The 23494-nt window shown below is 34.3% G+C and overlaps 1 protein-coding gene across 1 annotated transcript in view; it reads left to right on the forward strand.

The window, feature by feature from the left end:
* Positions 1 to 23494, forward strand: part of ANKRD50 (ankyrin repeat domain 50) — a 43235-nt gene that overhangs the window by 8087 nt on the left and 11654 nt on the right. The window contains exon 3 of the mRNA XM_003732434.5: positions 21198 to 21427. Within this exon, the coding sequence (XP_003732482.1) occupies positions 21198 to 21427 (230 nt within the window). The remainder of the gene's footprint in view (positions 1 to 21197; positions 21428 to 23494) is intronic.

Consider the following 23494-nt stretch of genomic DNA (forward strand, 5'->3'; position numbering starts at 1 on the left):
TCAGAGAGAGTAAAGTGGTGCCCTACAAGTTGAGTATGTTTCTTTTTTTCCCAATTCAGTAAATTTCACATACATATTCAGATTTTTGCTTTTTCTTGAAGAAAAAAAAAACACACCTGGAAATTTTGACAATACTGGGTTCTCATTCCTTTGAGTCAGCTGATGTCTTTATATGAGCCGTGCATGCTCTAATTTGATTCAGTCTTTACCGTGCTCTATTATTCTATACCAGGACCAGTTCGTGTGTTTACATATGCCAGCCTGACTCCTACTCATTTTCAAAGACAAATATGTTTTTTATTCCTCTGGAGAAAAACACTCTATTGTTTATCACTCCCAAAATTTGCTCTCATACTGTCTAGAGTCTGTATCTACAAGTGCTGCTGCTTCTTCCCTGTTAGTTTTCCTTCCTCTTTCCTATCAGTTTCTTCTTAGCTTACTGAAATCTAACATTCATCTCTACACATTTACAGAAAGATGTTTATGCATTATTGCCTGTGAACTTACTGCTCAATTTGCATTTAGCCTTTAAATGATGTATTTTAGAGATTTTTTTTTTTTTTTAATTATTTACACTTCTTTCCTTTTATAATCTCCCACTGACTCCATTCTTTGGTGGACCTTCCTCTGGGTTCTCTCTGGGTGTTTTCCTCACAAGTTTAGATCTTCTCTCTTTATACATAAACCTTCAATTAATTTATTTACTTACATGGCTACCAGTGCATAGATAAAGCTGTTGATGCAGATTGGATTGCTAATAAGAGAGCAGTCAAATCTGCGTCAACAGCCTTATCATCATTCTGATCAATAGATATCCTTTCACTTGGTAGTCCCTCACTAACCTATATTTAAACCAGCTTCTCTTGAAGCATTTCTATTCATTGATGATTCATTCATTTCTTAAACAAGTATTCAGTGTCAACTATGTGCCAGATAGTTGTACTATTAGGGCTAAAGTGATGAGCCAAGCAGAAACTAAGTTAAGTGAGGGAAAATACATTGAACAAATAATCACAAAAATAACTGTTAAGAAAACACCTTTGGTAAGTGATAAGAAGGAACAAACAGGATGATAAGAAAGCATGTAATAGGAAGCTTGATTATTATCTAGAAATCTAGGAAAACTGACTCCTTATCTAAGTTCTATAATGATTCTTATTTCAAAGGCTCTTTTCTAATAAAAATGTAGTCTTAGGATCATTGATATTAGCGTCACCTGAGAGGTTTTTAGCAATGCAGACTCTCAGGTCTAGGGAATCAGAATCTGCCTTTTAATAAGATCCCTAAGAGAATCCTGTGCGCATTAGAGTGCTTGGAGAAGCACTGTCCTAGGCAGAATTCTAGAGTTTTCTTTGACTATCTTCTGTCATAATATTCTAGTCTAAAATACTTAATCTTTTTCTTGGGATAGTCCTCAAATTCATTTACCCTACTCTAAGATTTTTATTCACCCATTCTAGTTGATCTAGTTGCTTCATTTTTCTCACAGTTGTCTAACTAACCATAGTAAAATAGTATTTTCTTTAGGACATTCCTTGAGCCTGTTATAACCCACATAACAAATTCAAATTTCTCTGCTTAGCTTTAGAAACTTTTAATAATTTGGTTATGCCTCATCTAACCTATATTTCTATAACCTCAACAGAGTGCATTGTGCTCATTCATTCTTTCAAGAATTACTTTTAAGTGTATAAGACATATTAAAGTTTGTAGGGGATATGGACAAATGAGAACATTCCTATTTTTTAGCATTTAGTAAAAGCTTTACATGAACAGTAGAGATATGAAACTTTTGTTTGATATATGTTAAGGATATGATTTTTTTGCAGTTTGCTTTTAGGTCTTTGTTTTTAGCAATTTTGCCTTTTTAAATTTTAATTTTGTGAAGTAAAATAGTTTGATTTTTATGAAACATGATAACTAAATACTTTTTTTTTTTTGCATTTAAAAATCTCTTTGGCTGGTTGTGGTAGCTCACACCTGTGGGAGGCTAAAGTGGAAGGATCGCTTGAACCTAGGAATTTGAGACCAGCCTGGTAACACAGTGAGACCCTATCTCTATAAACAAACAAATGAATAGATTTCTTTGAAGTGTGTTCCAATTGGTTGCCTGTCTTTACCCTCTAGTTGTTTTAGTGGTGTCTTCGACCATATAATTTTCATTGTTTCAAATTTCAAACCCATATCTATTATGCTAACCTAATCTCAGAAATATTTCTAATGCCATTTTCTTTCTACTGTGCACGTTTACCTAAATATAGTCTTTAATGATAAAATAGAGTTTGAAAATGTTTATTTAATTGTTAATAAAACTAAGTATTAAGATGAATTACATGTTCCTCATAGTTATCTTGAAAAATGATTTGGAGCTTTCCAGAAACTGGTAGCCTTTTACAGTTGCCTCATTCGTCTCTATTGTTGGCTCTATTCTTTGTACCTCCATCTAATTGTGGTCTTTGTCCTAAGATATTGCAGGTCTTTTCACTAGAGGAAAAGTGTACTTCTCTATCTTTTAATTCTGGCTCCACCGTTAAGATTTGCTTTGGCCAGTGGATTGTTAACAGACATGACCCAAACAGAAGCTTAAAGTAGAGCTTGTCTTCTTGTGTTTCTCCACCACAATGAGAAGGACAAGATCTTGCTAGCCTGCCTATCCAAGGAATGTGAGAGAGGTATGGAGCAGATGGGACCCAACCTGCAACTTGTCTCCAACCCTAGAGTAGATCAACAAGAGCACAGAGGCAGATGAAAGCTAAAATGATTGTTATTTTAAGCCACAGGGTTTTGGGGTGTTTATGATATACCACTATTGTGAAAATAGCTAACGATACAATAATTAAATATTTAAAATAGGAAGTCATTAATTTTTATCAAAAATATAGGAGTCATCATTGATTCATCAGTTTCATTTGTTGTCTGCATTCAGTCCACCAGATACATTGGTTCTGTCTCCAAGATAAAACAAATACTTCCACTTCTCTCTCCATCACTATTACTTCCATTTTCTACTGCCTGAACTACTACAGCACTAGATTCCTAACTGCTTTTGTTGTTGCTATTGTTGTTGCTCTTATTTTCACAAAGCAAAGTTATCAGATCGTGTTACTTCTCTGCTTAAAATCTGCCAATGGCTTCTTACTATGTTTAGAATAAAACCTAAGCTCTACGTGGTCTACCCCTTGCCTAGGCTTTGACCTTATCCTGTACACTTTCTCCTTCCACATTGCTCTTCATCGACATTGCCCTTATTATATTCTAAAATAGGCCGTGTTCTGTTCCAGCCAGCACGTTTTTGTATGGCTACTTGCCCTGTTATCACTTAGGTACTATCTTTAATGTTACCTCCTCAGAGAGCTTTCCTTATTCACTGAGTCTTTAGAAGTCCCCTACCCAGTCGTCTTAAATCACATCACCCCATTTAGTTGTCTTTATTCTTAATTTTCAGTATTCTTTCATGATCTGGAACTATTTTGTTCATTCATTTCTTTCGACTTTCTACCCATCCATTGGCATGAACAGAGTATTTGCCTTTCTTGTCCTCTTTGTATTCAGGACTTATAATGCCGTAAGAACTTAGAAATTATTTCTTGAATTAATGAATAACTATATATATTTTAACTTAACATTATAATTTTATTCACACTGATAATTTTTATTGCTTTAGCCATGTTCGATTTTTAAGTAGTCCATAGTTGTTTTTTGTAGAACAATTTGTGTATGTAGATTATATAGTTATAGATGAAAAGGATTAGTTTTGAACCAGTATTTTGGTTATTGTATATGTTGAAATTAATTTTTATCAATTGGAAAATCTTTTGAATAGCAGTACATTTATGTTATTTCATGAAAGTCATGGGAGGTCACCTTTTGCCTCTCTTTTAGAAATCAAAGTTTCAATTGTGGAATAGCTGTCATTCTTTCTGAGACTATCAAAGTTAATATTTATTGGAAAGGAGAAAAAAATTTTGAATTCAATCTCAGTTGATATGTTGGTTAAGTTGCCGCTTAGAGGGACACAGCTCACAAACATTAAAAGTCATAGAAATTGAAAGAAAAAAATGAATGGCTCCAAAGGAGAAGAAATCCTTATAAGAAAGCGATTTATGGGAGAAGTGTTAGATTGTTTTCATCCCCTAAAGCGTTTCAATGACATGGAAAGTGAACAGGAAAACAAACATGCATGTACCTACCCATTTTTTTTTTTTTTTTTGGTCATATCTGCTTCTAATCTGAGTCTTCTGTCTTGTTTTAAAGAACAAATAATCCACATATAAAGGCCCTGAGTATCCTTTCAAATTGAGATCTACTCTACTCACACACACACACCATAGATGACCCTTCTTGTGAATTTCCTTTTTATGAAATCTGTGTAGTTTGAACATAAGAGATACATGGGTATACACACATACTTGTTACAGACTCTAGTTTTGTACATTTTTTATTCTTTAGCAACAGTTTTCAAACTTCTTTAATGCATTTACAGACAATTTTCTTTTACAATAGTGCCAAATACCCGGTGATAAATCTAATCAAAGATGTGTTCCAATCTGTACACTGGAAACAAAACATTAAGAAAAACTGGAAAAAAATTAAGTAACTGGAGGAATATATCATTTTTATGGATTAGAGGATTCAATATTGTAAACAGGCCAATAGCTTCAATACAATCCTAACAAAAAATCCCAATTGGACTGTTTGTGCATTCATCTCTTACAATACCTCACATCACGTAGCCATACATGGAAGTATGGAAGCTCCACCATACCTTCAGAAGTAAATGAGAGTGAAATGAGCAAATATTGTATTAGTATTTCTTTTAAAATAATTTTGACATCACAGACTCCTTGAAAAGTTCTCAGAGGTTCCTAGGGTTCCCTATCACACTCTGAGAAACAGTAACCATCCATTCTTTTGCTCACCTAGTTGACCATTTCACACTTTCCTTTTTTCAACCTCTAACATCTCCCTGCCCACCTCCCAACCCTTACTCTTAGCTTTTAACTTGGCCTCCTATATAATAAAATGTATTTAAATAAATAGCATATACACACACACGTATATATATTTAGAAGAGAACATCTACACATTCACTGGAACATCTACTGTACTAACCCTCCTGCGTTTACATCTGTATAGTCTGCCTTACATTAACTAGGGATATAGAGTATGGATCTATACTCTAATTATGGTTAAACCATCTGTGCTCCTTTTCCATTCAGTTATTTACCAGATCCCACCCCATGTCACCTACTCAATGACATATTTATAGCACTTTACGCTTTCCCATCATTATTCAAATATCCTGTACTAGTTCCCTTTTTAAAACACTCCCTCAACCTGCATCATTCTTCAGCTACTACTCAACTTCACTGCTCCCCTTTACAGCAAATGCTTCAAAAAATTCTGTCCATATTTACTATTGCTTCTCGCATGCATTCATGATCCTGTTAGAGTATAATCAAGCTTTATTTTCCACTCCACCAGTATTCCGAAACCTCCATGCTGCTAAACCCAATGCTCACTCCTCAACACAGCTGAAATACTTGACATGACTTAGCTCCTACTGCCCACCCCATCCCCTTCTAACAACACTTTCTGATTTGGTTCTCTCCTCTTACCATACTAGTGACTTTTTCTTTGTATCTTACCAATCATGTTAGTCCATTTAGTGTTTCTATAACAGAATACCTGAGGCTGGGTAATTTTTAAAGAAAAGAGGTTTGTTTGCCTCAGGAGTCTGGTTGCTGGAAAATCCAAGAGCATGGTACTGGTATCTGCTTGGCTTCTGATGAGGGCCTTGTGCTATGTGACAGCATGGCAGAGAAGTGGAAGGGGAAGCAGGCGCATGCAAAGAGACTTAGCACTAGAGGCAACTTCACTTCATAACTCACCTGCTTTCTTGGGAACTAATCCATTCCCTGGAGATCGAATCTAATCTTAAGAGAAACATATTAATCTACCTTAATAACCTATTCACCTCCTAAAGGGACCACCTCCCAACATTGCTATACTGAGAATTAAGCTTCCAACATGAGTTTTGGCAGGAACACTCAACCATTGCACCAGCCTTTGATCTTGAAATACATCAGGATTCAAATCTTGGATCTCTTTTCTTTGTTTGCATTTGCTTCTTACATAAAGCTCGTTAATGGTCTTAATTGTCAAGTATATCTCAGTGGACCCAATATTATTTATGCAGCCAGCACCTCTTCTCTGAATGTAGACCTATAAATCTAACTGCTTACTCAACTTCATTGCGTAGGTTTCTAATGTTGAACATGTTCAAAATTAGACTTCTGACTTCCAGCCTGCATCTTGCTGCTCCTTTAGTCTTCTCCTTTTTAGTAAATAGCAATTTATCCTTCTAAGGAAACCACTAAGTACTAGTATGTAATTGAAGTGAGAGATAGAGGTGCCTTGGATTTGATTTGGTGAAGTATCAGTGCAAGTGAAAAGTGTATCCTAATTTATGTTTCAAGATTGATCTGACATATTAGATGTGGGGTATGAAAAATTGAGGTCCCCCACTTTTATATCAGTAATAGCTATCAAAATTTGTTTGCTATATTTGAAATTTAAACAGATAAATTTAAAAAATATATATATTCATGTATTTAATAATGAATTCATTACAAGTTAATATAAATAAAATTTTGATAAAAGAATATGTTGTCTAAGACAAAAAAAACTTAAGAGAATAGCGTTGTTTTTCATGTTTTGCAAATCTTTTTTAGATTGTGTTGAAAGCTTCTTGAAGTGTTATTTTTGCTTCTTTGGAGATAATGCCTTTTTTCTCTGGTTCCTTTTAAGGTTTTCTGTCTTTGGATTTCTGGCATGATGTGCCAAAATGTGGTTTCTGGGTATTTTTGTATTTTATATTTATTGAGTTTCTTAAATCTGTGGATTGATGCTTTTCATAAGTTTGGAAAAGCCGTAGTCTATAGTGCCTCCAGTTTATTCATTCTTTTTATTTGATGCATTCTTTTTCTTTGGAGACCACAATTACATGTATGTTGTACCTTTTAACTGTGTTCCATACATATTTTTAATTTTTTTCTGTTTTTTTCTTTTTTTTCTCTGTGCTTCAGTTTGGATATTTTGTATCAACTTGTTTTGAATTTCTAATCCTGTCTTCTGTTCTACTCAGAATGGTGTTGAATGCATTCAGAGTTTCTAGTGTCAAATATTGTATTTTTTTTTAGTTCTAGAATGGAATTTTATTTCTTTTTATAGGTTACATTTTAAAATTGTAATTCTTTTATCTATTTTTATCCATCTGCTCTACTTTCTTTAATATATTAGTCATTGTTAGTTTATACTAGCAAAAGTATATTCCTCTGTCTGCATCAATTATCTTTGTTTTCTCTAGATTATCAATCTATATTCCTGACTTTTTACTGTTTAATAATTTTTTATTTTTTATGTCTAAGTGTGTGTTAAATGATTATAAATTTCCAGGTGATATCTTTTATCAGAATAGGCTTTCTAATTAAAACAAAATAATGACAACAAGAAAACCTTGGACTGATAGGGTGAGGGGGCTGATGCAGTCAGTCATCAAGCTGGGCTTGTATTTTTTTATAATATTATTAAGACCCCTGGTTTATTTCTGTTATTTTTATGTGGTTCTCTTAAGCTTTTGGTTGGAGACTCAGAAGGGTCTTTTTAGCTCTGAAGACCCTTGGTAATTCAGTTCTTCCCCCCAACATAAGAAATTATGTTTAGCTCTTTAGCTTCCTGCCGTTTATACCTTCAAATTCTTGCAAGTCTTCTGAGTTACGTGTTTAAAGCAAGCACCTTGCCTTTAGCAGAATTTTGTTTCCAACATACTGACTATGAGAGATTTCACGTTGGCTTTTAGATGCAGTTGGCCTAGTTCCCCAACTTTTTAAGCATGACTCAGAATATAAGTAAATGTGCCTTGAGGAAATTCAGCCTCCTGTTGGGGACACCACAAGTTGGCATTTTGCTTTATAAAAGGAATATAACTGACCCCTTGAAAGCCTTACTGGTTTGGTTCTCCTGGTAGAGTCCCTGAGGGTGAGCCTGATTTTTAGTCTGTAACTAAAATCAGTATAGGCTTCCCAAATTAGCAAATAACCCCTGAGAAGAAATTAGCGGGTCATTCTTTTTTTTGCTCACTTTGGAAGAGCTCCTATCCTCTGAAATTCTAATTCATCTTATTTTCTTGCTTCAACAAGCCCTCTCATATCTTGAAAAAGATACATTTTGTAATTTATTCATTTTTTTTTTCTAGTTCTTGCAATGGAAGTTTTGGGCTGCTGCCACCTACTACATTTTATCTGGCAGAAGTTCCTATGAACAAGATTTCTCTGGCTCTTTCCAATTTTATTAGATTTATACCTTTGTTAAATAATTTAAAAAATTAATTTTATACTTATTACATTTTCTTTTAATTCTGTGGCAGTTTTATAAATTAATTTGGATATGAATACATATTCATCTTCTGATTATTGATTTTGTTGCTCTGTTTCTAAGCATTATAAGTTTTATAATTTTTTTCACTCTTTTTTGGATCTCCTCTCTATTATCATTTCTACCTCTTTGCTCTTCCTGCTGTCTAATTGTTATTGATTGCCTCCACCATTCCCTATCCCCAGTATGATCGAAATGAGGGCTAAAAATTGAGATACGAAGTTTCCACTCCAAGCTGATACTAGCGATTTTGGAAATTCAGTCACTGACCCATGATCTTTTTAGGTTTAGTTCCTGTCTTTATTGAGGCTAACTTTATGTGGTTCCTGCTGCTTCTTAAAAGCCATAGCCCTGGGTGGTAGTCGGCAGTGCTTTTTGTTTCGTCTTTCTTTCATTATTAATAGGGTATGCCCTAGCTCTAGCTCCTTGTTCCAAACAGTGAGCCTGAGTAGTCCTGTTGCTAGAAGTGGGAGAATTTGTATTCCCTTTACTTCCATCAGCAAATCTGCAGGTTGCCTTGAATACTTCCTTGGCAAACTGGAGATTTTGTCTTCTTACACTTCTTTTCCATTTCTGATACTTTGAAATGTTTATCTTATTCTTGAATGGCTATATTTTGCTTTTCATTTAGAATTCCATATTTTCCTGCTATGTTTTAACAAAGGTGGGGACACTTCATAAAAGCATGAAATTACTACACGTTAGTCCAAAATTCAGGGACAAATTGTATTCTACATTTTGGCCAAACTCCTGAACTCATTTTAATTATCTATTTTACTTACTAGTTTTTTTATCCTGGTAAATACATAGAAGTATTAATTATATTGCTTGTTTTGTTTCTCTTCTACTTTCTTTACTTTATTGGATGGGTAATTTTGTTCCTAAGAAAGGAAGGTCTAGAGGTTTGTTTTCCCAAAATAAAACAAGCTATATTGAGTAAGAATTGTTAGTGTTTTACTTTTTCTACTTCTTGTCTTATATAAAAACATTTTTAATAACTGGCTTTTTGTAAGAATTTAATCATTTGTTTAATAAAGTTATAGGCAGATGTGTCAGCGTGTACACCCCACCTATTTTAGAAAGTTTAGATTCTAGGTGAAATTTAGCATCAAAACACATCTCATTACTATTTGGTGAAATTTAACATCAACACATTATACATTTAGAGTTTACCTTCAAGGTAGTAATGAGATTTCAGAATTCAGAATGGATAAACTGCTAATCTTACATATAATTTAAGTTTTTTAATCCCATAAATATCAAGGTAACTGGTAATAAATGTAGAAAAAAATACGGATACTTACAATTGAAAGGCATTAAGGAGGATATTAATGGTTAAAAATCATAATTCTGCATTTAGCATAGTAGAAGGGGTAACCGAATAAAATGAAACTTGTGAGAGCAAGCTTCATATTTACAGAAAAAGTATTCTACTACATAACAGGTAATTAACTACAGATCCAGATTTAGTGAATTCAGGTGCCATAGGTAATTAGACTCTTGATAGTAATTATATAATAATTTCAACAAAATTATTGCAAACACCTGCCATCTATTGAGTTTCCTGGAATTTCAATATTGAGATAAGTGATTTTTAGTAAAGGACTTGTAGCAAACAAACAGGAATTGTAATATCCTCAAGAAAGTGAAATTTGAAAAGTAGCATATTCAGTTAGAAGAACTTAAAAGTTACAATATTATTTCTTCCAGAAAAATATTTTCAGCTAATTCAGTTGCTGAAAGGTTAGCATCACTTGCCTGGTTTAGCCAAGTTTTAAGAACTTTCGTGTTTAATATTGGGCCTCACGCTCTATCTTATATGCTTTGATATTTTCAGAAGCAATTTAACACAATAATCAAGAAGAGGAACTTTGAAATGAATAGAATTCTGTTTCTTCTTCTGCCATTTACTAGTTGTCTCATTTAGCAAGCTACTTACCCTCGAAACCCTTGTTTCTTCATCAGTGAAATGGAAGTGATATTAGTATCTTAATTTACAGAATTTGGGTGAAGGATAAATGAGTACATCCATAGAGATTGTGCTTCTACATAGTCTAGGCATAAATGTCAGCTTGTGTCTTAGTTCATACAGGGCTGCTATAACAAAATTCAATAGACTAGGTAGCTTGTAAGCAACAAAATTTATTTCTTGTGATTCTGGATGCTGGAAAGTCCAAGTTCAAGATATGGGCAGATTTGAAGTCTGGTCACGTCCTGTTTCTTTGTTTGTAGATGACACCTTGCTGTGTTGTGTCATCACATGGTATAAAAGGGATGGGCTGCCAGGCACAGTGGCTCATGCCTGTAATCTCAGCACTTTGGGGGGCCGAGGTGGGTGGATCACAAGTTCATGAGATCAAGACCACCCTGGCCAACATTGTAAAAACCTGTCTCTACTAAAAATACAAAAATTAGCTGGGCGTGGTGGTGTGTGGCTGTAGTCCCAGCTACTCGGGAAGCTGAGGCAGGAGAATTGTTTGAACCTGGAAAGCAGAGGTTGCAGTGAGCTGAGATTGTGCCACTGCACTTCAGCCTGGTGACAGAGCGAGACTTCGTCTCTCAACAAAAAGGGATAAGCTAGCTTTCTGGGGTCTCTTACAGAACATTAATCACTTTCATGAAGTTTTTGCCCTCATGACTTAATTGCCTCCTACAGGCCCTGCCTCTTATACCATCACCTTGGAGATTAGGATTTTAACGTTAATTTCGGGAGGGACTCAAACATTTAAACATAGCAGAATGATTATGTTTATTTTCCATTTTTATATTTGGCTTGACTTGAGGAAGAAAATTAATCAACATACATTACACATGTTTCTGATTTAAAAGACAAATGCATTACATCCCCCCAACCATTACCTCCCTCCGGAAGGCAAAATTGCTTTAAAATATCTACCAATTAAGTCACCTTCCAAATATGTATTTCAGTGTCTTTATGTTGAGTGTTTAGTACTTGAGAGTTTTGGTTTATTATCTACTTCTGAATGCAGAGCAACTTGAATTAATACAGGTTGAGTATCCCTTATCCAAAATGTATGGGATTAGAATGTTTCGGATCAGGATATATGTATTTTTAATTTTGGAATATTCTCATATACATAATGAGAGATCTTGGAAATGGGACCTAAGTCTAAACATGAAACTCATTTATGTTTCATCTATACTTTACACATATTGCCTGAAGGTAATTTTATTTTTCCCTTGGGAATGCAAATAAACTGTGTGTGATGTACCTGGGTTTTGACTTCGGCTTGTCCCATTCCACTTGTGTTATGTCAGTGCTCAAAAAGCATCAGACTTTGGAGCATTTTGGATTTGGATTTCAGATTTTTGGAAGAGGAAGGCTCAACTTGTGTACTGCTTTCAAGTAGAAATCAGTGATCAGTAATTTTGGATTGCTGTTGCATTAGTTTTCTCTTCTGCTGTCATTTTAGGACCCTTCACTAGAGGCACACAGTTTTTCCTAGAGAAAAGTGTATTTTTCATTCATATTGTACTATTTGTAGGAGACTCATAAAGGGCGAGGGGGGGAATTACGTGAGACATCAGCACCGTTTAGAGCAGAAATGGGAAATCCCTCCTACAAACTTTGTTTCACTAATGTTACACCTGTCGTAACCCAAAGAAATAATTTCTTGAATTTAGTATCTTCAGAGAGTTAAAAATGTAAGTATTCTTCTTTTTTAAAACCAGAGATAACAAAACAAGTGCAGAATAACATGATAATATTCTGAATCATAACAGAAAGTGGGGAATTGCTGCTCCATTTATAATCCAAACCATGGAGCCTAGTTCTCTATTTCTTTCTGTTCTAGAGTTTTTGTTTGTTTGTTTTTTAACTGTACTTTAGGTTCTGAGGTACATGTGCAGATCAAGCAGGATTGTTCCATAGGTACATACATGGCAAGGTGATTTGCTGCCTTCATCCCCCCATCACCTATATCTGGTATTTCGCCCCTCATTATCCCTCCCCAGCCCCGCTGTCCCTACACTAGCCCCTCCCACTGTCTGCAGTGCATGTTCTAATTGTTCAACATCTGCCTATGAGTGTTAACAAACGGTATATTATATATACTATATAATTATATAATTATACATATTATATATACACATAATATATAATATATATTAATATGTTATTATATATTATGTATAATTATATAATATATAATACATATCTCTAATATATAATATATAAATCTCTCTCTATATATAATTATATATATACTATATAGAGAGATTTATATATCTCTCTCTATATATATATATAATTATATATATAATATATAGAGAGAGATTTATATATTATGTATTATAAATTATATATATAATATAGATTTATATATTAATATATATTATATATTAAATATAATATATATTTATATGTAGATATAATAATAGATTTGGCTCACACAATTTTGGGGCTAAGAAATCCTAAGACCTGTAGTCAGCAAGCTACAAACCCAGGAGAGCCACTAGTTTTATTTCAGTGGAGTCCAGAGGCCCGAGAATCAGGAGAGCTAATGGTGTAAATTCTAGTATGAAAGCCAGCAGTCTCAAAACTAAAAAGGAGCTGATTTTTCATGTCCAAAGACAGAAGACTGATGTCCCACCTCATGCAGTCAGGAGGAAGGGTTAGCCTTTTGTTGTATTCAAGCTTTGATTGGTGGTTTAATGGTAAATCTTAAAATTGGGTAGTGTGAGTCCTTCAACTTTGTTTTTCTCTTTCAAAATTATTTCTGTTATTTTAGTATTTTATAATTTTTTTTGAAGTCACATATCTTATGTAAAACAACTGGAACATAATAGTCTTTATCTAGAAACAGGCCTACGTTTTGTTTTCTGCAGGAGGCTTTAATGTGGAAGAGAGGTGAGTTAATCTGGTCAGGAGTCATGAAATTTGATATGTGTTGTTGCTGTGGGTACCCTCAGTGCACCTCTGACTTCAAATATTCTAATAATAGGTTGTATTTAGGTCAGGGGCTGATTTTCTAGGTGGATTTTATCAATATCTACTCTACCTTCAACTCTCAAATTCTTCTCTTCTGTAAGTCTCAGTAGTAAGGGCAGAAAATGGGGACATTGTCTGTTTTTCTGATTAAGATGATGTATACCCCTTGACCTGGGGTGGGGTCTTCTGATCCTGCCCATCCCCTTGCTGTAGGCTGCGGTGGGTTTTCATTAGTTCCTCAAAGACAAGTAACTCTTACTCCTTCCCAGCCATTCCTTGTTAAGGCTTTTACATAGGGGTCATACGGGAGAAGGGCCTAGAAAAAATGGGGGCAGGGTTTCATTCCTTACCTTTCCCAGCCGGGGTGGTTGCTCTATTTTTTAAAGCCCTAAGGTGTTAATAGAGAGTTAGCAAGAGAGTGTGAATGCTCTTTATCAGTGGCTCTAGGGGCTCCACATTCTGTCATTCAGTAGTTCACACTGTTTCTCCCTCAAGCTCTCTGAGGTGTTTTGTTGAAAGGCTAGGAGGGACATTCTTCCTAATACTAATGTCTGAACAAGTGAGGAAGAAAGTGAGCTGAAACCTGGTGTTTCATAGAAACAATTTTAACTCTAAAGACACTTTGGACATGTTCAATCTGTTCATCTATCTAATAGTATATTCCTTATAATTTATTTATAGTAGCTTTAAAAGCTCATTAATCTCCTAAGAAAAAGTCAGTAAGTAAATTCATTGTATCAAATAAAATGAACAGTGGATGTCTTTCATTTCAGAATTTCAGCTGCCTTTCTGCCAGGAAGTCAAGAGAGTCACCACAAAAAGGATAACTATGTGAAGTAATACACATGTTAATTCGTTAGAGTTAGGCCTTCCTCAATGTATATCTACTTCAAAACATGTTAAATACTTACAATTTTATCTGTCATTTTTTTAAAAACATTAGGTAAATTAATCAATAAAAGGCTAGCTATAGAAGGCATTACTCATATTCAAGACAATTGAAAATGGGGGAAAAACTAACTCAAGGATTTTAAATTGAATTAATAAAAATATTAAGAATGTAATAAATATTGGCTCAATATTAATGAAGATAAGAAAGGTAAGACAGTTAAGATATGCATACAAAGTCAAACCCTGTATCATACTGTTGCTTTTAAATAGTGTTACCTTTATGACTGTGATAACCAAGTGTCATTACATTATCTGATTTGGAATAATAATAATATACATGTATATAAATATTCACAAACACAGGAAAGTCTGTTGTAGACTGTCTAAATTATTTATGCTTTGTGTACACATACTTTGGTGGGATTTTCATTTACAAATGATAAAATGTAATCTAACAGAAAAATGTGAATTTGTGTGTCACTTGGTATAGATATCCCCTAATAGGTGCTTTTGAAATAATCGAAAGGGAACTTAAATATGGGAATTCTGAGTTTAGTAAATTTTAATTCTTCATTTTAAAATAACAAAACTTTTTCCCATCAAGTATCATTCATTCATGAAGCAAATTTATTGAGTGTTTATGATGTACTAAGAGTGGTTTTGAGTGCTGGGAAACTGAACAGTGCGCAAGACAGGCATAGTTCCTGCCCTCCTGGAGCCTACATTATGGTCAAGGAGATGTGGAGGTGTACAAGAACTTCACTCCTAGCCTTTTAACAAAAGAAGGACAGAAACAACACAATAAGTTAATCTAAGAATGTGATAAATGCTACAAAGAAACAACTGCAGGAACAGTAATGGTGATGAGGGCTGCTTAAGATATGGTGGTCAGAGAACGCTTCTTTCAGGAGTAAAATTTGTGCTGAAACCTGAAGGGTAAGAAGTACTGCCTTGGGGAGGGACTTTCTTGGGAGAGAGAGTAGCAAGGCCTTCAGTGGAAAAAAGCTCAATGTTGGAAATAGGTCCTGAATGGGGGGAAAAAAAACTTGGTGTTAGAAAGGAAGACAATGTACTAAAATGAAAGGGAGGACTTAGGAATGAATCCTATCTGCTTTTAACATGACTAAGACCATATATAATGTGAAAGTTAGTATCACCTTCAGATGCAAAGCTGGCCGACCATTATTGGTTCAAATAAGTGCATACTCTGATGAGTATCAAAAGGACAAAAGCTCTCATTTGATCCCAGGGAGATAAGTTATAGACTTATGCTAGAAGTTTCCTGGACCCAGATAAGCATATAGAAAGAATGAAGAGGGCAGGGCAGAATGAGTCACACAGATGAGCCATGTGTATGGGGAGGAAGGTATTGGGGAGGGGGTGCAGTAAGAAACTCTATTGGTAGTTGTGTACATCCCCACAGCTTTTGATCTTAATTGGCTCGGGGGGAGTCGAAGCTCAAATTATTTATACCTGTAACTCTGATGCATAAGGAGACTTCTTGCCAGCCTGGACACTGCATATACTCGACTTTTAGTTGCTGATCCAGAAAGAATTTACTCAAAAAGAGTTATCATAAGATACATCAAATATGTCTCAAGAACAAATGGGGAAGGAATGCGAAAAACAGGGCATAAGAAACACCGTAAAAAATGTTTCCATCAAACTAAAAGAAATCTATCACCAAATATATTGCCTTAAATGAAAACATAATTAATGAGTGATTGCCCGAGTTAAACAGTTGCATGAAGCAGACATATAAGTGCTTGGAAAAGAGTTTATAAAACAGAATGAGATGGAACATAGCAAAAATGTTTTCTTATAATCACTGAATTAGGAAATTCCCTTAGAAATGTGACATAAAACTTAGAAGGTGTACAAGGAAAAAAGTAAAGACTGATATGTTACCTATATAAAAGGAAAAAGTTAAAAAAAAAAAAAAAAAGAAGAAGAAATTGTACATGTCCAAAAAAAGCCTTTTAAAAAGTCAAAAGAAAAATGATAAATGGTGGCAAAAATGTTATTACATATAACAAACAATTTCGGTTTTTTTGTTTGTTTGTTTGTTTGGAATCAGAGTCTCACTCTGTTGGCCAGGCTTGAGGGGAGTGACACTATCTCAATTTCTTAACACTTAAAGAGTGCCAATATGAGAAAAATTAGAAGTCTTTTGGGAAATGGGTAAAATATATGAAAACACAATTTAAAGAAAAAGAAATATGATTCCTAGGTACGTGTGACTATGATTGCCGTTATGGTAAGGAATTATAAATTAAAAGCATAAAAAGATACATAAATAGAAAGGATAGGTTCCGTATTCAGTAATAGAGAAAGTAAACCTAATTTATTATATTTCAAAATAGCTAGAAAAGAAGAATTGTAATGTTCTCAATACAAAGAAAAGGTAAATGTTTGTGTTGATAGGTATCCCAATTACCCTGATTTGATTAATACACATTGCATGTAGGTATCAAAATATGACATGTACCCCCAAAATATGTACAACTCATATATATTGTAATACATAGTATATAATATTAATATATATTATATAGTTTTTTAAACTATAATGAGGATGCCATTTTTTACCTAGCTGTGGAAAAAGTAAATAAAATTAATAACTATTATGGAGGGGCTAGGAAAACACCTACTGTTGTTACACAGCTGTTGGGTATGTGTGTGTAGATAGATATATATACATACATATATATGTCTGTGATAAATATGTACACACATTACATATATGAGTGTGTATATATATATATATACACATTACTTGTGTGCACATATATATGTATACATATAATTCATAAGGAGAGCATCACTTTGGCAATATCTGTTAAAATATACATGAAGGTGTCCCTTAGTCTAACAATTCTATTCCTAGCAATATATCCTACTGATATACATTACAAAATTATGTGGACAAAAATAAGATAGATTTAAACTGTACCATATCAACAATTACATTAAATGGTAGAATTTGACTGGATAAAAATACATCTGATTATATGTTGCCTATAACAATTACACTTCACATATAAAGAGGCAAATAGCTTAAATATAAAAGAATAAAAAAGTATATACCATGCTAACCCTAATTAAAAGAAAGGTGGTGTGCCTACATTTATATCAGACAAAGTGGATTTTGGAAAAAAGAATATTACCAGGTATAAAGAGAGTCATTTCCTAATGATAAAGGGGCTAATTTCTCAAGAGGATATAACAGTCATAATATTTGTACCCCTTATAACAGAACTTCAGAATGTAGGAAGCAAAACTAACACTATTTTAGGAAGTACACACTTATATTCAAATATTTTATCACTCCCCTTTTAACAATGCATAGAGTAAATAAACCAAAAATCAGCTAGTATATAGGACACTTGGACAATACTGTTACCAAATGAGCCTAATTGTCATTTACAGAACAGTCTGCCCAGCAACAATAGTATATACATTCTTTTTAAGTGCAAACATAGCATTTGCTAGGATCGATATATTCTGGGCCATAAAATAAGTCACAATAAGTTTGAAGCTGTGAAAGTTACACAAAACATGTTATCGATACAATTGTATTAAACTGTGATAATAACACAGTAACATAAGGATAATTGGGACATTACCAATTATTTGAAAGCTCTATAACTCACTTCTAAATAATGGATGTTTACAGAAGAAATCAAAGGGAAAGTATTTTGAAGTGGATGATACTGAAAATGCTTAGAGGGAAATTAACATCATTAAAGGATTATTAGAGGAGAAGAAAAGTATGAAAAATGACTTTAATTTCCACTATAAGAAATAAGGTAAAGGAAGAGCAAATATCCTGGAACAGGCAAAAGAAAGGAGATAATCGCTAAATCCTATTAATATTACCAAATTTCTTTCAAATCTGTCTACTTTATGCTATCCCTACTGCTACTAATTTATAATATACTTTCTAATATCAGTAATGGTTAGTCAGTGGACCTTAGTGGGTAAGAGTATAGACTAGGGTAACCCCCACTATGATGTGCCTTGGAGTAGGGAAGGAGGAGCAGATTGGGAGGCGTTGGGGCTGGGTCCTGAGACCCAGTGCTTAAAACTGGGAAAGTCCCGGGCAAACCCAGAGGGATGGTCCCCCCTGTGTAGGTTCTGGAACCAGACCTTGGACTTGAATGCCTTTCTTGTCACTTATAAGTAACAAGTGACTGATCCTCTGTGCCTTGATTACCTCTCCTGGAAATGAGTATTATAATAGTTCCCATCTTAAAGAATTAATGTGAGAATCAGATAAGTTAATGGATTTGTGAAGTACTTAAGGCATATAGAGCACTGAATTAAAGTTGGCAGTGATGGCATTGGTAATAGTGGTAGTTCTGATGGAGATTTACTTTTTTCTAAGTTCTAAGCATTGGCCTCTTATCTCACTCTTTTCTTCTAGACTTACCCTATGTCAGATTTTCCTTCACATATACCAGAGTTATCTCTCTAAACTCCAATATAAACATATCGATTTTCTGCTTAAAATATTTCAGTGGTTCCTTAGTACCCTTAGGGCAAAGCCCGCATTTCATATTCAAACCCAGCATTTACTCATTTTCATGGTTCTCATAATTCTTTCTTCTGTACTTCACTGGTTTGTCTCCTCTTAAAGCCTTTGCATGTACTGTTGCCTCAAGTAGATTTTCTTTACTGCCTGTCCTGCCCTAGCCCCAGCTGTTTCTCCTTACTAAACTCCTCCTAGCTCACTACCTTACCAATCTCAATTGTCCAATTTCCCTGACCTCTCCCCGAGACATTCCCTAAAAAACACTGCATGTTCTCACTCATAGGTGGGTGTTGAACAATAAGAATACATGGACATAGGGAGGGGAGCATCACACACTGGGGTCCGTTGGGGAGGACTAGGGGAGGGACAGCAGGGGGTAGGGAGGTTGTGGAGGGATAACATGGGGAAAAATGCCAGATATATGTATATAGGTGACGGGGGTGAGGGTTGTGCGGTGGTGGATGAAGGCAGCAAACCACGTTGTCATATATGTACCTATGCAACAATCCTGCATGATCTGCACATGTACCCCAGAACCTAAAGTACAATAAAAAGAAATATATATTTATTTATATGTAAAAGTAAGTTAAGGTGGCTTCCTGTGTGCTGTATCTGAAGTGGTACTATGTACATTATTCTAGTATATTGTGTTCTGTATATATTTTACTATATGATTTTTTTAAATCAGCCATCTTTGTGCTCATAAGGGACAAAGTATGTATGTAAGATACAACAGAGTAGGTTTTCCCAACCTCAGCATGTTCCTTGCCAGGATTGCCCCACATTCCCTTTACCCTCCTGTAGCAGTGTGATTGGTTCCTCAAAACCTAGTTCATCTTGAGCACCTAATATATGAATATTATTCTGACATTCTCTTCCTTCCCTACCTACTGCACTTGAGTTGGTCATTTCTTCTTATCTTTTTAGTAATTTTACTGCTTTTTCTCATAGCACCCTGAACACAGCATTGAGGTTAATTCATTTTCCATTCTAGCTTGCAACAATGTCAAGTGTTTAGGTTCTACTGTGGGCACTGTGCTAGGTTCTGTGGGTACACTGATGAGCAAAACCAATATAGTCTCTCTTCTCTTGATGATTCCAGCTGAAGAGAAATTTTAAGAAAATGACAAATGATTAAATATATAATTGCAAATTTTATAGTGGAGTGGAAAAGAGCTACTGTGTTTGACATTATGAAAGCATGTTATAGGGATTTGACCTTGAAAAGGTTACTCTCAACTTAAAATTGAAGATAAACTGCATGAAGAAAGACAGGAAGTACATACCAGGCAGAGGAAACTACAAATGAAAAGGCTCATGTGTAATTGTGTCTCATAAAGTCATTGAAAGAAGGCTAGTCTGGCTGGAAAAACATTTGAAGTGACCCTGGCTGTAGCAGAAACTCACAGAAGAGGAATTGTCGGAGGCATGTAGATTGTTAGGGGAGCCCAGGTAAAAGATATGAAGAGATGAGGTTAGTTTGGGTTACAGTGATGATGTTACAGACTGAGATGAATTTGAGATTTTTTAAAAAGAAATATTGATTCTTACATGGTGATAAATTAGATCTTGGTGGCTATTACATTGAAAGATTAAGAAAACAGTCTGAGAAAACATTATTCGTAAGTTTCTGGGGTCCATAATTGGATGGATTATGTCCTCTTCACTGTTGTATCTGCCCAGCACCTTATTGACCCCACAGCACACATCAGGTAAATATTTGTTGAAAATGAATGAGTGTTGTTCTATTTATGAAAAAGTTATATTCAACTGCAATATGAATTACACACATAAGAAATGCATTAATTAATGAAGTAAAGCCTAATAGTTTGTTCTTTACTTGGAAATTTGAAAGTATGGGATCTTGACTGTAGTTCATCTTTGTACAGTTTTTTAAAATAAGATGTGAAGATAAGCTAGAATTTCAGTATTTTTGTGAGAAAAATATTGACAAAATACTTCTAAATTCAACAGTACTCTTGATATTTTTCTTTTTATTAAGTTGGTCCCCAGCTTTTGTTTTGTTTTCCACTCTGCAACATATTTTAGCTTTGTCATAAGGAAATCACACTTTTTATCACTGACTCAAAACAATCAGAAAGGGAATTTTGAAATCTAGTTTTCTTCATTTCCTAATGCCTTTACTAATTTGTAATTATGCTGAATCACACACAGACACATTGTTGAAAATGCTGTAATTGGAAATGTAAACTATTTGGGACCAGTATTGTACTTAACATAAGGAATTGAAACGTGTATATTTTTTGATCTCATACCTTATTTTATTCTTAAAGAATTTATAATTAATACTCTAATATTTGAATAATAAATCTAAATATTGTGGCCACTTAACATTCAAAATGCTCATGTGAATGTGTTTTACAGGTGTGTTCTACTCCCTCTTCTGGGAATGAAGCCTCCCCAGCAAAGCCTATACCTGCTTGTTGATTCTGTTGATGAAGGGTGTAACATTACTGAAGGTGAACAAACGTCTACCAGCTTATCTGGTACTGTTGCGGAACTTTTAGCTGGTCACCATGAGTTCTTTCCACCATGGCTGTTGCTTCTCTGTTCTGCCCGAAAACAGAGTAAGGCTGTTACTAAAATGTTTACTGGTAAGCATAATTACTTACTGCCATCCTCAAATGCCTTTCATTAATAAACTAGTTTCTTAGAGGAAAAAGTATACAGTTGAATATCTGCATGTTGCATTTGCTCCTTCTATCAGCTATTCCCCAACTGTGCCTTTGAAATGTGTATAAAAAGCCTTAGCGTGTTTTAAAGATCCTTTAAACATTACCTTTTTTTAAAGATTTTTTTCCTAAGTGCTTTAGTAAAGCTTTGGAGTACTTCATGACATATTTGCTACTATATATCTTGGGGCTGCATTTATTATGTGGTTGTATCGTTACCAGGTTATGGTATTTCTTCTAACTAGACTGAGCATCTTAAACAGTAGTGAATATGTTTTGTTTTTAAATAATGAATGGCAGTTTACTCTAAGGTGTTTTTATTGGTAAGTGGAGAGACAGTTTACAACCTTTTAGGGTACCTCTTGAAAGATGTCTTTCTTTAAACCTTTTTCTGATGTTTGAGATTATAGTCTGTATAATATATAAATATATTCTATCAGAGGTTTTTTGCTCTTTTTGCTTACTTTTTTAACTTTGTTTACTACCATAATAAAGTTACGGTTACTCCTATTAGATTATGTAACACACCCTTCTTTGTCCTGTGGGAAATAAAAGGAGTGTAAAACAAGGACGCATCACAGCATGTATAGTGTAATTGGAGAGATGCTAATTAAGTTATTGGGTAATTAGCCATACAACTTTGAGTAGTTCTATACATTTTACATTATGGTGAAATCTTATTCGTTTGTTAAAATAATTTTCTGTAAGCAGCTTTATTCCTTCTATCAGATTGTCTCTCTTCAATCTACTGCTGGCAGCACTTTTGGTTTCCACATGTGGTATTCTTTTTTGTTGTTATTGATAAAAATGTAGTCGATAAAAGTTTAGTAATTTAAATGACAGTAGCTAACACTTATATAGCACTTGGTATGTCAAGCATAGGTAAAGTAGAAGCCTCTCTTGGTCTGTGTCAGCATTCCTTTCTTTTCTTCATTAGAGAAAACCAGTATTCACTTATTTCATATGCTTCCAGCTCATATTTTATATTGTGTATATTTATAGTTTACATAAATGAAACACTCCATATACCATCTTAGCTTTTACCACTCACTATCTGTGTGACTTCATGCAACTTATATTCTCTATTTCCTTATCTATGAAATGGGGATTATAATATTACTTTCCTTATAGGATTTTTGTAAGGTTAAATGACAAGTAACATATGAAGCACTTAGGACAATGCCTACTTCAGAAAGTTGTTATTATTATTTGGTTCTATTTTTTTTAGCAAACATTATTTTTGAGCCATATTCATTATAAATCCATTTCATTGGTTTTAACTGCTAAATAGTTAAAGTTTATTCCCATGAATAAATCTTCTATTGTTTTTTCATTGTCCTACTCATGGACATTTAGATCATTTTCAGTTTTTTGCTGTTACAAAAAATGCTTCATAAGCATATTTGTTTATGTATTCTTGTGCACATGTGTTAAAAGTTTATGTTATAAATCTAGACTTGTAATTGCTGGATTATAGAGTATGTACATTTTGAACCTCAGTTAATTTTACTTCTTTTCACTGAGAAATTATTTCAAATGTTGGGTTGATATAAACCTATGACCACCTCTCTGTTCATGGTAGATGTGGAATTTTGAGGTAAAAATTTAAGAATATTGCTAAAGTTACTAATACATATTATCAAATTGCTTTCTAAAAGGATATAAATCATTATATTCCTACCTGAAAGTATTGGGTGGTTTCTTTTTTTTTTGAGACGGTGTTTCGCTCTTGTTACCCAGGCTGGAGTGCAATGGCGCGATCTAGGCTCACCGCAACCTCCGCCTCCTGGGTTCAGGCAATTCTCCTGCCTCAGCCTCCCGAGTAGCTGGGACTACAGGCGCACGCGGGTGGTTTCTTTTTACCTGCACCAGTATTGAATTAAATCTTTTTTTATTTGCTAATGTGGTATGTGAAAAAAGCTATGTCATTTTTATTTGTACTTCATTTACTGTTGAACCCTTTTGCCCTTATGCTTGTTTTATCACTTG

This window comes from Callithrix jacchus, chromosome 3 (assembly GCF_049354715.1).
Source record: "Callithrix jacchus isolate 240 chromosome 3, calJac240_pri, whole genome shotgun sequence".
In the NCBI taxonomy this organism is placed as follows: Eukaryota; Metazoa; Chordata; class Mammalia; order Primates; family Cebidae; genus Callithrix; species Callithrix jacchus.